Raw genomic sequence first — 18,101 nt, 5'->3', positions numbered from 1 at the left:
CAAAACCACTTCGTACATGGTACGACGTTGGAGTTTGTTTGTGGAACAAAAGCATACGTTGTAGCGAAAGATGTTAATAATTCAGCTTATAATTTTTATCACGTCTTTGCGCACCAGCTTCATGAAAATTTCGGTGAGTACATTTGCCCAGTGGACCCCTTTTACATGCACTTCCCGGTTTTCTGCTTGCTGCAACCATTCTGGTAAGCGCATCGACAGAACTGTCCACTGGCTGAACGGTACTAATTTGATCGGCTTTTTCTTTGGGATTCGATTTCAGGAAAATTGTTTGCAAGGTCGTACTTGACGCAGGAGACTCTTCATTATGCTGCGGTGTAGATGCTATTAATATCTGGAGAGGGTTAACAGTTCGTTCTTCTGCTGAAGGAAATTCATACGTAGTGATTGTGCTGATGGAGCTGGATGGATCTGTGTCAAGAAATCAAAATCCAACATGTAGATCGCTATAAATGGATAATGTTTTAACATTACCTTTAAGTACAAGTTTGGGTACATTAATCAACGATTGAGTGCTAATGTTTTTATCTTTCATTTGCCGAACATTTTGCAATGCCCTTGTTTTCCCGTTGTCAGCATGTGTTGGTTCTGCTGGATTTGATTCAGTAACATCTTTATGATTAATGCGCAATTTTTTCCTTAAATCCTCCACCACTTCGTGAAGCCGCTGTCTGTCTGGATAGAGAGAATTTCTTAAATGTTTCTCACAAAAGCGGTTAATGTTATCGTCGGAAAAGTTTTTCGTGTTTATAATATCCTGCGTCAATCGGTACAGAAAATGCGAAAGCTCTCGATCCTCTTCGAATCTAAGTTGTGGAGGGAGAAAAAAAAACAAGCAATATTCATCCGTGTAAACATTCCCAATTGTGTTTTCTTACGGTTCTAAACTGAATTCAAATGACCGCTCCGATTGCTTCTTATGTCGTCCACAAATTTTGCACTGTTCCATTGCTTCCTGTTTGGTGGTGTAGTCCAAAATCAAACAATTTTGTCACACCAGCATTCTTGGATTTAAATTTTCCAAAAAGTCTTCTATTGCAAACAATGAACCCTACCTTTGTGCACAACCCTGGACAAACGTCATCGTATGTTTTTTTCTTTCTCGCATTCGTGCTGTGTAGAATCTGACAAGTGTCCGTGTTTTTATTTATTTACAGCACCATCTGGGCAAAAAAGGTCTCCCTCTGCGTTGATGGTGTTTAATAAGGATTTTATTCAAGCTTTGGTCGAAACATTTTGAACCAAAGCACATCAATTTTCCCTCTTTTAACAGAATGGCTGATCAATCATTCGCGTATTCCTTTGCGGTAGAATGTTAATGGTGTCGCGTTCGCTAAATCGGAAGAAGTGTGTTTCGTCTCAAGTGCATATACGGTGTTGAGTGTAGTTGTAGAATTATATCGAGAAATGAAGGAAACGAATTAAGAAGCTTTTCCATCCTACGATAGCAGTGAAATCGAGAGATAAGTTTTCGGTCCACGTACAACAAGGTGCTATTGTGCTGGTTCGTGTTGTTTGTCTTATCATTCGTTGGCCTCCCACTGTGCTATGGTGTGTTCATGAGTGCATCCGTGTAGTGTAGCAATCTTACTGAAAATCTACGCACCGAGATGAGCACCGATAGGTTGCTGTGTAGAAATCCGAGCGAAGAGGAATCCCTCTCGAGCACCCCAATCAGTAAGTCTCCTTCGTTGGCATCCATCCGGGAAGGATTAACACGCCGGGAAAGCTATTGCTCTCTGGCATCGTACTCCACCGTCAGTCCCTCCGCCAACGATGGGGACGTGGGTGGTAGAAAGAAGCCAATCGGTAAGTACGCTGCTGTAATTTGTATTTCACACCACCCTGCTAATTCACCAGTTTCGTTAATATTCTGTTCGAAAGTGCAATGCTGTCAAGTGTCAAAACGCGTACAAACCATCTCCATCCACAGGTTATATATCGATCGGTTTCTATTAAAATTTACATAATCAAACAGACAACGTAATAATTCCTCGCCAGGGAAATAGACACAGTACGCACATAACGAAGCCATGCGTAATCAGAGCGGAAACACACTAACCACCGCGACCGAGGGAACAACGTGCGCCCAGGAAGGGAATCTTCCCAGCAGCTGCTCGAACTCGGGCGTATGCATGTGATGATACTCCCAGAACTTGGTCGTAACAACGATATCCACCAGATCGCCGGTAGCTTTCGGTTGATCGGACCACATATCGAGCGTCATGTTCCACGCCTTCCCCGGTAGGCCGTGCGTAATGAAGAGGAAATGTCCATCACGGCCACTGAACTTTGCCGCCGGTGGTACATGGTCCAGCACGGACCATCCGACCAGCTGTACGCCTTCCTTTGGTCCAACAATGATAGACGATTGTATGCTTCCTTCCATGGAGAACGTCAAACGTAGCGTTTGCGAATCGAGCTGCTCCGTGCCGAGATAGGCCATTGTGACCATATTGTCGTACAGTGGTTCCGGACCTGGTAGCCAATAGTTGCTGCAGAAGAAGTTGTAATTTGCTCAATACATTTCCGTCCGGTACATGGCACGTAGCGTTTTACTCACTTGAATCGCATCTGATGCCACAGGGAGTAAAACGGCAATGCACAGAACAATTCCTTCTGGCAGGAAGCCATCAGTCGCATCGGTGTAAGCGTTTCACCGGGCGCAACATATTCTTCAACCGTTGCACGTGTGTTTCTGTCCATCTCCTGGAAGAGGTACCCAGCGTCGGAACTGTTGTACAGTCCAAATTCATCGTGAAACACCCGGAAAGTGTGCTGTTTGGTTAATGGGAGAAGAATGGGAAAATGAAAGCGTCACATCACAAATCATTCCCACTGATCTATCTTTCTTACTGTCACGTAGTGTCGTTGGGGCGTCGGTTCCGCAGCCATACTTTCATCCCTATATGGGAACCCAAGCGGGCTAAGGCAGGCCAGCACGAGCGCAAACACAATGAGGGCCGATAGTTTGGCGGTGAAATTCATCATTTGTCGCAACTGGGCGATAAACGGAATCAAATAGCTGCAGCACAGCAGTGTTCCTGCGGAGGCTAGCAGCGCGATAAACACTTCCGGATTGCGCGATCCTCCAAAGCGGCCCGTGATCGGTACGAAGAGTTGTATGAGAACGTTGTAGAAATTCGTGGACCACAGCAGTGCCGGTAGCTGGAAGGTAAGATGGACGTAAATCCAACGGCGCTGTGTTCGTCCCGCGTTGAAGATGAGGTTCACCGTGGACGATGCAAGGGAACAGACGAGCAGAACCATGGGAATGTAGCCGCTGCGATAGTCTGCACTGGTTGCGCCTAAGGTGACGAAGCTCCAGAACACATTTACTCCAACCAATCGTGCCTGTGTCATTTGACCCAGCGATAGATCGCTCTGGGAAGAGTAAGGAGAAGACTGTACTGATAATTTGTTCCCCATCCATGAATGATCTCCGTTACCTTGCTGTTGGAGTAGAATGTGGTAAGAAATAGATAGACGAAACAATGCGCCAACAGGGCCGGACAGCAGTAAAGCCCCAGAATCAAATGTGTGTTCGTGTACCAGGTCATACTCTTTCCGATAAAATCCATCTGGCGTGCGACGGTCGTACTTGCGATGATACTAAATATTGTCCCTATTACAGTGCCTGCCAGTCCGAAGAAAACTTCACGGAAAACATCACCGCGCCGCATCCGGGAAAACCCGACCAAGGGTACAACGATGGAAAGCAGCGCGACGGCCAGATTGATCAGTCGTCCACTGGACACCGTGTAGTGCACAAACAGTAGCCCGATGAAGTCGAAGAAGACGGTCTCACCGGTCGGTAGCTGGGAAGCCGCTAGCTCATCACACTCGGCCAAATCGCTCGTTAGTGCAAGCACATTATCGCCAGTACGCTGGAGTACTTCGAGCGACAGGAAATCCATCGAGTCGTAGCGCGTGTGGTACCGGTACCCGTTCGCAATGTGGGCAAAATCCATCCCCGGCACTTCACCGTAATCGCGAAACATGCGAAAGTCCGTATCCGATGGGATCAAACCGAGCTGGAAGATTTCCTCCCCAACGGTGTGCGCAAACGGATGACGTATGGCGCGTGCGTACGCTTCGATTAACCATGGATGGTGTGGACCGGCCTGGAACAGTACCTCCTTGCCACCGGAACCGGACGATTCGAGGTTGAGAAAGGCACGCACGTCAGCCGCCCACGGATGCTGCGTGATAAAACCGTGTGCCGCCTGCAGCATCGTCTCTTCGGCACCGTTAAACAGAAACAGTACCGTGTGTCGGGTGCGCACCGGCCGGCGGGACATAACGCGCAGCACTTCCAACATTACGGCACAGCTGGCACCATCGTCACTAGCGCCCGGACTGCTTGCGACGGTATCGAAGTGACAGTTCAGTAGCAATGCCTGGCGGGGTTCGGTTCCCACCAACCGTACCACGAGGTTCTGCACGTTCCGGTACATGCTGGTCATCGATTGATTCAGCAACGAAATGCTGAACGCACCGGTCACTGTTTGGCTGTCCAGGTCGAGCTGTTGGTCGGCGTGCTTCGATGCTTCGATGCGTTGCGCCTCTTTCAGCAGGAACTCGTAGGCCATCACTTCATTCGTTTGGCTTCCGGCCGGTTTGGGTCCCATGTCGTTGAGCGTCTTCAGACTAGCCCACGCACGCTCGGCTATAAACGCATTCGGGGAACGTTCGAGATCCGCGACCGTCAGCGCTGGTGGCAGTTTTGTGGACAAGTAACTCGTCAACAGACCGCATCCGATCACGAAGAGCAGTGCACCATACACCGCAGCACTGTCGAGCTGGTGTAGGTTCTTCACCCGCACCACGTCGTCCTTAAATCGGACACGCTTTTGTTGTGGCATGGCGAACGCAGTACGGGAATTAGTGCAGCACAAGCAACAGAAACACAGCAACTGGGTCGAGGGTTCGCGAAAGAACTGGCTGACGTTGCACGGTTTTTACCCCACGTACAGATGTGCGGCTTCGCGATGGTGCTTTATCATCGTACGATTGACGATAGGCAGGCCGGTTGGCGATGTGTTATCGCTGTATTCAAGGTGTGTGAGCTTTACCGTTTGGTGACGTTTAATGCCACTGCTACTGGCGTTGTTTCGACCAATGGTTGTGAGGTGCGTCGTCGTGTAATGCTGGCAATACTGGTGGGGGATCGTAATATCGGTCATATCTGTGAACTATTACGAGTGTGTATGTGTGAGATACGAAGCAGCACGCGGGTCGGGTGCATCTGTCTAGTTGATAAAATGTTGAATTTCATGTGCAGAGTTCTTGACTCTTTTGCTTCACTGATGTCAACATGTCTGGTGTTGGGATGATGGAATCCCTATAGGTAGTCGAATATTCGTGTCCGAATTTCATGTTATGGAACTCAACACAACGATATGGATTAAAATGTTATTGCATTTACGCCATTTACATTTTTAGGTTTTAATCCAAGGATGCTGTCAACGCAACCAAAAATCCTTCCTTCAAAATTCTTCAATAAGAATCCGATTCGATTCGAATCATTCAAAGTATTGCGAATCTTTAATTCTTTAGAGTCCTTAATGCGCCAACAGTAGTCTACTAATCTTGGTCTTACTTATCAGTCACTTCAACCACGCCACGCGGTCTTTGCCTGATGCAAAAGTCGTCTAAACCGCTTACGGTCGAGTGCCGTTGTTAGCAAATCCATATACGCCATCCACGCCATCACTCCATCTCAATTTGGGGCTACCACGCTTCCTATTCTCATTTGGACGACCTAAAAGGACTTTACGACCGCGGTCGTCCGGTGTCAACCTCATGACGTGACCAGCCCACCGGAGCCTGGCGAGTCTTATCCGCTGTACGACAGAAAGTACGCCGTACAGCTCGTAGAGCTCGTCATTGCAGTGGCTTCTTCATTGTCCTTCTTCACATATGGGGCCAATAATTCTTCTGAGCTTCTTCCTCTCGAACGCAACTAAGAGGTTTTCGTCAGTTTTAGAAAGAGTTAATGTCTCAGAGACGTATGTGAGTACTGGAAACTATATAAGTTTTATATAGTCCCGGCTTCGTTCGCGACAGGTGTTTTGGGTGGAGAAGTTTCCTCAGACTGTAGAATGACCGATTGGCAGCACCTTAACGCGTATCTCAACATCAATGGTATTGTCGGTGCTGACTTTTGACCCAAGATAGGTGAAGTTTTGGACGACTTCGCTTACCTATTTGTGGACATCATCCCTACGTAAGTTAGGGTGTGTTATCAGGGCCGCTGTTGGTGCCTCCATTAACTTCGTTTTTGTCTCAGTAATGTCCAACCCGGGGTTTTCCACCACCTGCTCAATCCTTTGGTAAGCATCTGCTACGTAGGAGAACCATAAATCAATGATGTCTATGTCATCAGCGTATGCCAGAATCTGATGGTGAAGATCTGATCAGTGGTTGATTTTCCGTTTCGGAATGCGGTGGCAGTGGATGTGGTAAGGGAGAATATTTTGTAGGCGGTATTCAACACCGTAATACCTCTGTAAATGCAACACTCTAGCTTATCTCCCTTCTTGTATAAGGGGTAGATGATACCAAGATTCCAATCACAAGGCATCGATTCACTATCCCATACCTGTGTAATAATTTGATGAATTTCGTTTTCTAGTTGCCAGTCAACCAAAATCTAATCTTAATAGTCATCATTAAACATCTAAATATTGTGTTTCTGATAACATAATTACCTACGTTAGTTGCAGTGGATTAAAAAGCGCCTTCTTCATGCTTCCGATGCATCGTCGTACCGTGCGAAACCCATACAAGCCAACAGTTAACGTAAACAAACCCGTCTACACACTTGTGCCGGCATCATCATGCAACAGAGAAAGATTCTTTAGCCATTCTTGGCCGTGCGTTTGCCACTGTGTGGGTTGTACGGGTTTGTTTTGTTTACCACCGTTGCGATGGGGTAAACTAGCTACAGGCGGGACGGTGGAAGGATATGTTGTTCGGTACCTTCCGACTGCGCATGCCCTGCGATTCGCGTCATAATGGCCAATAGGCCCATAGTCCCAAAACATGTCAAACCTACGTCGTCGGTTGCTTCCTTCATTGCGTTCGTTGCTGTACAATCCGCAATAGCCCAGACCGTTCACGTAGCAGGCGTTGATTTGGTGAAAAATCGATAATACAACCCAACGAGGAGCTGGACGCTAGCATTACAGTTTCTGCCAGCTTGGCGTTACGCGTTCGTGTAAATGTGGTGAAACAATCACACAGATGTCGTTTAGTGTTCGCAAGATACTTTTATCAGTGCATAGTAGAAACTCGGCCCTTGGCTTTGCGGACACTGCGTAAGTGCAGGGACTGAACTGCAAGTGGCGTAAGCGCGTGGTGCGTATATTTCTATCGAACGAGAGCGTTTTAACCAGCGGCAAAACGGAAACATTGCTGAGTCACCCCCTAGGCTCCGTAAATCGCACTGTAAGTTGTGCATAAAGGACTCCTCCGGCCGGGTACAGTATGACTCGCCTTGAAGTCTTGCAGTACCTACGCAAAACTGGAGTCTTACCAGACGAGCAAAAAAAAAAAAGCAGGCTGGGCTAACTAAACTGCGAAGAGGATGACGATGTTGGAAGAAAATGTTGCCAAATGACACGAACGAGCGTGCCAAAAAAAAATACACCCACTTGCACGAAGAACTAGCAAGCTCACAGTGGGCGAAGCAGCTGTTTTCTTTGTCATAGGCTTATTTCTTCTGGGATCATGATAATATTTTTGTACTTCATATAAAAGGATTTATTAGACAGGGAAAAAAGATCAAGACCCCCTATAGTGTGCCGTACCATTGTGGTGGTAATAAAAAAATCACCTGTATGTGTGTGTGTGTGTTTTGTAAAATAAATTGCCACGAAGACCAAGGTCAAGAGCATGCTCCCAATTGGAGATTAATTACAGACGGATAATTACCCTTTGATGGAATCTTAATTCAATAACACACACGCCTGAACGGAGCAACATAAAAACGGCTCCTTGGATCCTTGATGTAATGGAGTGATGAGATCATGCTAAAAAGCAATTACTTCCACGGTTTTTTTTTTTACTATTCTTGATCTGCTATTTCTGGCTTTTCTTGACTTGAGGACATACTACAAAATTCCGACGGCTAAGAGACCATACCCTCAGCATGTAGATAGAACATTTGTTATAAGAGTAGCGAAGGGTTGTGGGGTGTCGGTCGGTCGAACCGGTGGTTCGAGACTCGCATATGTATCTCAGCTACCACTAGGAATCGGTCCAATATGGTACGAATTCTCAAAAGGACTTTGCGACTCCACTTTGCAGCAGAACTCTTTGTATTTTAAAGTTCCTGGTGGCTATTTTCTTCCAAACATCGCATCTCTCACCGAATTCATTCTACGCTCCTGGTTGGTCCAGCCTTGCTTTGGCCAGCAGACAAAGAGCGCCTCGTGCACTATTGCTGTTAACTGTTCTGTGTTTCTCTCTCCCCCTCTACCGTCCACCCGTGTTCTCGCGTGTTCCCCCGGGGGGCTGGATTTGCCGCCGGTGTGGTGCACCCAGCCCAAAATGCGTGCGTTGGGCATTGCACAGCCGAACAACCACCATCAAACGACCGTCACCAGCGGCACCACCTCCTCCACCACCGCCAGCAATGTCGGCAGCGTCGGTGCGTCGACCGGTGGCAGCACGGCCGGAATCAACGGTAAGAACGGCAACGGCGAACAAGGACACCACCACGGAACGGGGACCACCCTGATCACGCTACCCCGCGCCATCCCGGCCGGGAGCGACCGGTCGGCCGGGGACGGACACCGCCCGGGCGGGCAGTTGCGCGCGGGCGGGAACGGTGCGGGGGTGGCCGGTGGTGGCAGTGTCAGCGATACCGCCGCCCAGGACACGATCTATCTGTGCAACTTTCGCGTCACCGTCGACGGCGAATGGCTCTGCCTCAAGGAGCTGCAGGATCTCGATATCAAAGACGGTCAGGCGGTGGCGGGCGGTGGCAACGGTGGCGCCGTTGGGACCGATGCGCTGGGCGGCGGCGGAGGGGGTGCAGGCGGAGGAACCGGTGACTGCAACGCACTCAATGCTTTCGGTATAATTGAGAACGTAAAATGCGAAGAGAAGATTATCGAGCGCGATTGGGTTAACTACTACTGTAGGTGCCTTTTTATTGTACAACAAAGCCCTCCTTTCCTCCCACACACACACACACACCCACACACACACATACAAAGACACAAGATCGTTTAGTTCTTCTTTTTTTTGTACGGTTGCGATATCATTTCCACGTTTCTGTTCGTTCAATTTGTCACCTCTGTATTGTGGTTTCCCTTACGTGCCATCAACACAAAGTGGTCCCCGGCCAAGGTTGCGGATATTGGTTTAAAACCACCCACCCCCTTTCAAAAAAAAAAAAAAAAACCTTTGTATTGGTGCACGCGTATTGGACGTATTATAATTTGCAGTGTTGAGATAGGCACGTTCAAACCCGGCCACCCAAAGGAGGGAAAGCGCGTACGAATCCTTTGGGGCAGGACAGACACGAAACTGGGTTTAAGTCGTCCGTGGAGAAAGGACATTGGGTACTATTGGCTTCACTGTTCGTACACTACATTCGCATTCAGCCTGGGCAAACAAACACACTTGTAGTATTCCAATTCTGTACACCTGGATGTGCTTATTCACCAGTGCATATTATATCCGTTGAGTTGGTTTTGATTTTAGGTTTTTATTATTCGTTCCCGGTTGTTATGTTACTGCTTGCATACGCAATACTTTAGTGCCATTGCATCCAGTGGTAGTGGTTAGTACAGTTAGTGCACTGTTTGGACATTAGAAGCAATCTTTGAAGCACCGCTTAAGCAGTGCGTCGTATCGGGCTGCTCGACTCATCTGAATCTTGATAAGATTCCCGATCGGCACATGAGACACAGCTGCAGGAACGAGCCCTTTGACTCTTACTGATTCCTGACGGGCCTGGTTGTGGTTCAGCATCCGTCAGTTTGCGCTGTTGGTTAGATAAAAGCCTTCCTTCGTCAGCTTCAACATCGCGAGACTCCGCAGGAATAGATCTGTAACCCTTAGCAGTTGATTTCCATTTACGGGGATGTAAACGCTGCATGAACTGAGCGATTGAGAATTTGCGCTGAGCTTTCGCCGTGCTACTATCTCTACCTTCACTTTTAGTGTTTGTCTCAAACCGCTCGAAAACGGTCATCTCGTCCTCTTCACCAACATCTCGGCGTTTGCTGGAACGCCGGCGTCGCTCGGAAGATTTCCTACGCCTTTGTGTCAATCGATTATTGGTGATTATTTTCCGATTCTGTTGCATTTTGAACGCTATGTACACCACTAGCAGCACTGCCAAACTGCATCCCAGCCAAATGGAAGCTTTTTTCAGCGACGACATTTCCGGTTGAGTATCCGCCGTAGCTCCAGTTTCGAAAAGTTCGTTAGAATCGTCCCCTTCAACATCATCTGACAGGTATTCGTTGCTGGCGGTGATAGATTTTTTCGGCAGTTTTCGTTCGTTTTCTATACTTTTCTTTATCTGCAGCACACCTTCGAACGCGGGATAAAGAATGGTGTCGGTTGCTAAGAGGTACCCCATATGCTTTGTTATCCATTGGGCAAATTCTTGTCGAAATGAAGCAAGTTTTTGCTCTTTGTTCGCAAAGCATCCGACCATGCCAATGTAGTAAGTTAACAGCACACGGCTAGCGTTTTTGGATTTTGGATTGTGAACGGTTCCATTGCGATAGTAAGGAATGGAAATTAGAAGCAGTTCGTGCGTGTCCTCATCAATCTCCACCGCAGGACACAACGTACCCGGAGGCACCTTCGACAAGTGGCTACAGTTGGGCTTTTCTCGTTGCAATCGTTCATCATCAGTCGGTTTCAATTGGTTGAAGAAATGTGAAGGATCAAGATCCTGCAATTTCCAACGGCTGTTGGACCCGAGCAGCTTTTGATACTTCGAGAGAAGCCGTAACGCTTCGCTACTGGCAAAATAGCTTACCAATCCACCATAGTAAGAGTATTTGATCACGGGCACAAAGTAACCATACATATAAGCTCCGTAAGCGTCTGCGAAGGCAATCAACATCAGCTCTCTAGTTTTGCTATCGTTAAACGCATATATGGTGCTGTTTTCGAGTTGATTGAGAAATTCAATCTGTTGCACAACTTCCGCATCATTGAGGGGGTCAAATGCTAGGGGACTTTCGGGTATCATTTGCTAGAATCAGAAAACGAAATCGAAGATACTGCCTATGCGAAACTCAGATGACGACAGATATAGAAGTAGTTGCGGTTACCTCGTAATGATGCTTCGCTTGCATCACAGTTAGATCGTCTGCTGTAATACAGGACGATGGTCGTAATGGCGGGATATTGCTCATCTTAAAAAGATTCTCTTGGACATCTTGCGCTTTGCCTTCAAAAGCCACCGTACAAAGCATTCCGTTCAGCACCATGCCACTAACCACCAAGGTCAATAGACACCGGAATTCGGAATCGATCACTGGGAAACAGTTCCACACCATGCCCACTTTACAAATATGCTGCTGCTCAACAGTGTATTTTTGTTGCTGCAATCACTATCACCACTATTGTTCGTAACGTTGTAACAGTTATCGATTAAATCGAGTGCTGTAGGCAGTTTGTTTTTCTGTTCAATTGGGGAAAACAAGCCATAAAGAAACCACTGCAATGTCATCCTAGTAGATCGCATGTCTACTGCGATCCTGTGTTGTTTAGCTAGCCAGTACAAGAATGGTGTCAAAGCAATCGTGTGTGCATGTACGCGTTTTCTCTTCTCCTTCTCTGTTTTTCCATGTTGCGTTCGTGGCCGTTGTGATGCACACGCAGCACGCGATCCGGCCTCCATCGAGCGGAGCAATCTGGTAAAGATATGCAAACTGGTGGTGAAGGAATTGCTGGAGCAATCGTTGCGCTTTGGCCGCATGCTCGACTCGGACCATCTGCCGCTGCAGCACTTCTTCATCGTGCTGGAGCACGTACTGCGCCATGGGCTGAAGCCGAAGAAGGGGCTGTTGGGCCCGAAAAAAGAGCTGTGGGACATTCTGCAAAGCGTTGAACGGTACTGTGCCGAAGCGATGGATATTACGTCCTCTGTCCGTGATCTGCCCACGGTCCGAACGCATATGGGCCGGGCGAGGGCCTGGTTGCGGTTGGCGCTGATGCAAAAGAAGCTCGCCGATTATCTGCAGGTGCTGATCGAGCATCGGGATGACTCGCTGGCGGAGTACTACGAACCGCACGCACTGATGATGAGCGATGAGGTAGGCATCTGCAGTGTGTGTGTTTTTTTTTTTTCATCACTACCGTCTGCGACATTTCATCCCAAACGCCCGTTTCTCGCCGGTTCCAGATCATCATCATCGTGGGCATTCTCGTGGGGTTGAATGTCATCGATTGCAATCTGTGCGTGAAGGAGGAAGACTTGGATTCCCAGCAAGGTGTGATCGATTTTTCCCTGTACCTACGGTCCAGTTCCCGCAACAGCCCGGATGAGGAAAACAACGGTGGGGTTGGGGGCGGAATCGATGACAGTGCCACCGGAGCCATGACGGCCGTGCTGGACCAGAAGAATTACATCGAGGAATTAAACCGACATCTCAAGTAAGCAACTATACCGGGAAAGCTAATGCCAATTAGTGTTGTATCGTGAGCGAAAGAGTTGTCTCGTACGAGCTCCGCTCATCTTAGATGGGCGCTCCGGCACAGTCAGCTGAAACGAGAGGTAGCTCGTTGAAGAGCGATATGTTGCTCCGGAACGCTATACGACGGAGCAATTCTGCGATCCGCACAGAACACGACGTATTGAAGCTTTTTTGGAGCGATGATGTGAGTGAGTTAAAACCTGCAATTGATTGCAGGTGTGTGCCTTTAGCGCGCCACTCTTTTGCGTGTTAACTCACTCATTCTTTGCGGCGACTAGCGCGTCCCATTACTCCATGCAAAGTCACTAAACGGCCATCTTCTCGCTTATCGCTCCATCAAAGCGGCTACAGGCGCTTCTGTGCACATCGTACAATCGCTCTTTAGCAGAGCGAAAGTTCGCTCTTCAACTCATACGAGGAGCTACCTCAAATGCACCGTTCACTTTGGTGTGTGTGAGAGAGTGGTGCGCTCCGCTCTGTAAAAAGAGCTACTCCGCTCAACGATCAAACGCCAAACACCCCGCCGGTATCTAATCGAACCAAACGGTACCTTGTTCGTCGGTTTTCACAGTGCTACCGTCGCTAATCTGCAAGCCAAGGTCGAATCACTCACCACGACCAACGCACTCATGAAGGAAGATTTGGCCATCGCACGGAACAGCCTAATGGCACTGCAGGCGGAAAATGCTGCCCTTCGGCGGGCATCCCAACACGGACATCCGATCGAGGACAAAACGAACGTGCTGGACCGGTTCGATCCGGAAATGGCTGAAACCCTTGCGGAGGAGCGCAAAAAGCGGCAGGAGATCGAGAAAGAGCTGGATCTGCAAGTTAGTGATGGTTCTCGTCTTACTGGGCGAGTCGCGTGTGCGAGTGTCGGTTGGGTCGAGCTAAGTAGTTGACGTTCCATCTTCTCTCCAGGTATCGCTGAAAGCGGAAACGGAAATGGCCATGAAGCTGCTGGAAAAGGATATACACGAAAAGCAAGATACGATCGTTTCGCTGCGCCGTCAGCTAGAGGACATCAAGTCGATCAATCTTGACATGTACCGTAAGCTACAGGTAATTTTTGGGCGTACGCTGGGTAGGGGGTCAAGGGGCTGATCAGGGTTTGGGTGAAAACCCTGGACGATCTTCAGACAGTCGTATTGGTTCCCGGGGGGTTTGGGGAATTCTTGCTATGCCCGGTTCAATAAGAACAATCACGTTTGGGTACTGTACAACGGGTTGTGAGACGAAATGAGGGTGTAAACGGTATCTCTTCTTATCTTCGTCTCCAACAACCGCCACCGTACCGTAGGAATGTGAGCTGGAGTTGACGCAGAAGGGTGAGATGGTATCGCGGTTACAGATTAAAGCTTCACAGATTGGTAAAATACTGTCGAACCTAGAGCGTAAGGGTGCGGCCGACGCGATGACGGACTCACAGATCAGCACCATCAACTCGTTCGCGGGTGGCGGCGTGTCGTCCCCATCAGGATCGGGCGGATCGTACGGCAGCGGGCTGGTTGGTCCACCGAACAAGAAACCCCACCTAAAGATAGGCACCATACCTCCCTTCAATGCGAACAAGCTTAGGAAATCTCCCTCAGTCGGTGCAACAGCAGCAGGTGCTGGTACTGCGGGTACTGCTACTGCTGCAACTTCCGCCGTCGGTACAACCACGGCAACACAACCAGCAGCAGCCGGAATCACCGTGGACAAACAGCAAGAACAGGACGTGCAGAAACGGTTATCATCGCCCCCGCAGGTCGATCTCGGCAGTACTGCCACCAGCACCGGTACGGTTGGTGGACAATCAGCAGAAGCCGCAAACGCAACGGTAGATCCAACACCGTCAAACGAAACCACACTACCAAACGAATAATCCTTAGTCTGCTCTGATGTGGAGGAGTGCGTTTGATGCGTGAACACAAGTCTACTGTCCTTACATACACACAGACACGTTCAAAGACTGCTCGGTTGGGCACTGGGACTGGGTCATACGGTTAGGGTGCATCATACACAATACGGCTACGGGGAAACCGTTTCGTCATTGTGTTCGCGCGGACACAACGAAACAAAACGTTTGCAAATATCGGCAAATAACCCCGGCGGTCTTAATCAACTACTCATGTATACACTTCCACCGCGTATTCTGTATTGTAGGAGTGTGAAGCGTCGCTGAAGCACAAAACAGAGCTAATGTCACGGATGGAGACGCAGCGCGAATCGATGGCCAGTGCGATCTCGCAGCTGGAAAAAAAGTATGCAATTCATTCTATGTTTGTTTTTTTTTTTTGCTATTGTGATTACTATTATCGTATCACTAAACCATGGTTCAGTTCACTACCATATGCGCGCTTAGTGTAATGCGCCTTTCGCTGCCCTCTTATTAATGCTACGCTTAGAGTCGAAGCAGAGTCGAATTGAGTTCTTGTCCTAGTTTGAATACCAGTCGTAGGTGCAACGATTACTCCCGTAGGTCAGATGAGATGATCATGCGTATATTGTATTGCCGGTGCCGCTATGATAAAACCAATAAATGAACATGCATCGTTCTAGTACACCTAGGAGAGGAGTCAACAGTTGTGTGATTGATATAATCGAGACATGTACCATGTGCACTTTTGTGTTGCATTTACAGTATATTTCATAATTATTGAACAAATTCGATTGACGGTTGAGTATTCTGATGAGCATAATATGATTGCTTCAATAAAGTAATGAAAATTCGTTAATTGACTTTTTATACTTTGATCTGTGTTGAAAAATACAAACGGCTGTGTTTTTCTAATTATATTTCAATTTTTTATGAAATTGCTTTCATTTCGGTTGACTTTTTGATTTGAGTAAAACTTTTTTTTTATGATGGTAGTATGTTTTGCATATTATTCATTATCCTTTTCACATAATGACTGCCTGGTTTAAGGCACATATTCTGTTTTGTTTTACTTTGCCTAGATAAAAAAGACGAATATTGAAACTTTCATAAATAAGATCTTGTGTGGTTTTGACATTTTTTTCTGGTTACAAATGAAAGAAAAGGAATATCAAATTGTTGTGTAACAAATATTTGGGAAACTTTCAAGGAGCATCCCATTTGGGGTATAGTGTTGGGCGGATCGAATCGGAACGGATTCATTAGATCAATCTGGATCGCAAATCGTTTGGTATTTGTCATCTTGATTGGAACCTGTAATTGGGATCCACATTATTTATTATATAAATTGAATCATACCAATTCCAATATAGTACTCCAATATGATTTGATGTTTTAATACAAATCTTCTTCTCTTTCGGTTGATTTATAGAGACTTTGTGTCTTTCAATTTCATTCGTCTCCAGTGCTTTTAACAACACAATATGCTTACATGAAAAAATGTGGTTTTTTCATCTTTTGTGGTGCGTCGGAGAATCGATCCCAAGCCGAATCCAAACCGGTCGAATAATGGTATCGAACCCAACATGGGAGCGATTTTTCTCATCACCACTGTTGTGAGAATTGATGATGTGGCTACGTACTAAAGGATAGTTTGATAATATTTACTCTTTTATTAGGCGCTCCTGGCGTAACAACCCGTAACAGGTTTGACCGTTACGACTTTAAAAGTTTGGTTACCTGTAAGTTGATTTACTTACACGTCACACTCGGCATCGGAACCGAACATAGCGCTTGTGGTTAGATCGCTGATTGCTTATCAAATGGACCGTAGCTCACAGGCTATACGATTTTATCTGGCATGTACGCATGTACGAAGCTTTTCAGTGTGTCAATCCAGAAAGCTTTGAAAGCTAAATCAGCTTCATTTTGAAAAGTGTCCAGTAAAAGCGAGAATTATTAGCAGTTATAATTCAACTTGAATACTAAATCCAAAGCCATTCATACTCAAAAACCCTGTATCAGGCATAGTCGAAGTATTTTCTTGGTTCTGTTCAAAAAGAATTCGAGTTGGCCAAGTTAAATCTGGTTTACTTCACGTTTCCTGTTCTAAAAATTGTTCTGATTTTGAAAGGCGGTTAAGATGTAATTTTTGTTACTGGTTTTATCAGGCGAAAGATTGCAGCCAACACCAATTTTGACTATTACCTTCAACTTAATAGTACAGATTAATATTAGTAATGTTAAAGTTAAGCAAAAAATCTTCAATCAATATCCAGAAAAAAATACTATTTCCAAGTGCCTCATGCGATCACGTGAAATTTCCTAATTGTCTCATAACTTCGGTTAGTTGCTTCGAGTTTAGAAAGTAATATTCCAGGGAATTGCCCTGTTAGTATATTTAGGCAATTGATTAAACATGCATGATCATCATCCAGTACAGAAGTAGAAACAACTATTGTATTTATGGTATATATCTTAACTCCAAACATCCATCCACAAGAACTCAATTCAACTATGGCATACGATAAAAGGGCGTATTTATGTACATTTGAAGAGATGAGATTATTGAGATACGGTCTTTTGCTTTACACAGATACAGCTCAGAAACCGCTAGCCTAAATGCTCTGCAAGAATCGTCCCAGGCGTTATCACTGCAAGTGGTCGCAAGCGAGCAGAGGGCGGCTAGAGCCGAAGCCGATCTACGCATCGAGCGCGAATGGCGAACAGCCATGCAGGAAAAGGAGATGGAACACAAAGAGGTGATTAGCGAATTGCAGCTGCAGGTGAAGCAGCTTACGGATGATTCAAAGGTACGGAACCAGCCCAAAATGTACATTTTTTCTTGGATTTGTTTTAATTTTCCTTTCCCATTCCAATCCACACAGCAACTCGGGAAAGCCAATGTCGAACTGGAAAAACTGCGCAGTCAATGGGCCGAAGATCAGCGCACGCTGGAGGAGCTTGGCGTACAGCTGAGCGTGAGCAAGTTACACATTTCGGAGCTGAAGGAACGAACGACGGGCAGCCCACACAATCATTACGATAGCAACCGAGATGGTGACTCAGTGACCGGCGGCAACGGGGGCGGTTGGACGCCGGACAAGGTCGTGTCAAAGTGCACGGGATGTGAAAAAGAGTTTAGCATGACACGACGAAAGCATCATTGCCGAAACTGTGGTAAAATATTCTGTTCCAGCTGTTCGGAGCACGTTGCCACGCTAGCGACGGCGGATCAGCGGCAGCAAACGGCAAACGGAAGCAAACCGGTGCGCGTGTGTAACCATTGTTGGGAAAAATTGGCCACGAAGTAAAAGAAGGCAACGATCCTGTTTGTGTGCGGTTTTTTAAAAGATTTTACTTGCTAAAGCAAAACCGATTCCAACCATTCGACGAAATGCTACCCGTGATGCCTTAAAAATTAGATAACATATGGTGTTGTGCATAATCAGTCGTATGCAGCAAGTAGTAGAAGATTATCAGCTCGACAAATGTTTCATATACCTTTATAAACTTGGAATGTTCGGTAGAGTATTTATTTTAAT

At 46.9% G+C, this 18,101-nt stretch overlaps 3 protein-coding genes across 3 annotated transcripts; 1 reads left to right on the top strand and 2 right to left on the bottom strand.

The window, feature by feature from the left end:
• Positions 1–73: 73 nt before the first annotated feature.
• On the bottom strand, positions 74–967 carry LOC128717050 (uncharacterized). Its single transcript, XM_053811408.1, has 3 exons — positions 897–967; positions 493–824; positions 74–429 (listed from the first exon to the last, which is right to left on the bottom strand). Exons 1-3 carry the CDS (start codon positions 965–967, stop codon positions 74–76), a joined length of 759 nt encoding a protein of 252 aa, XP_053667383.1.
• Positions 968–2,059: 1,092 nt separating this feature from the next.
• On the bottom strand, positions 2,060–4,883 carry LOC128708646 (endoplasmic reticulum metallopeptidase 1-like). Its single transcript, XM_053803625.1, has 4 exons — positions 3,468–4,883; positions 2,875–3,402; positions 2,582–2,796; positions 2,060–2,513 (listed from the first exon to the last, which is right to left on the bottom strand). The coding sequence occupies exons 1-4, from the start codon at positions 4,881–4,883 to the stop codon at positions 2,060–2,062; spliced, it is 2,613 nt and encodes an 870-aa protein (XP_053659600.1).
• Positions 4,884–8,574: 3,691 nt separating this feature from the next.
• LOC128718882 (protein RUFY3-like) lies at positions 8,575–17,870 on the top strand. Its single transcript, XM_053812497.1, has 8 exons — positions 8,575–9,166; positions 11,881–12,314; positions 12,404–12,654; positions 13,267–13,525; positions 13,617–13,757; positions 14,844–14,941; positions 17,153–17,369; positions 17,445–17,870. The coding sequence occupies exons 1-8, from the start codon at positions 8,575–8,577 to the stop codon at positions 17,868–17,870; spliced, it is 2,418 nt and encodes an 805-aa protein (XP_053668472.1).
• Positions 17,871–18,101: the final 231 nt, after the last annotated feature.

This window comes from Anopheles marshallii, chromosome 2 (assembly GCF_943734725.1).
Source record: "Anopheles marshallii chromosome 2, idAnoMarsDA_429_01, whole genome shotgun sequence".
Taxonomy (NCBI): Eukaryota; Metazoa; Arthropoda; class Insecta; order Diptera; family Culicidae; genus Anopheles; species Anopheles marshallii.
The sequence above is the reverse complement of the archived record's forward strand: the minus strand, read 5'-3'. Positions and strand labels throughout refer to the sequence as shown.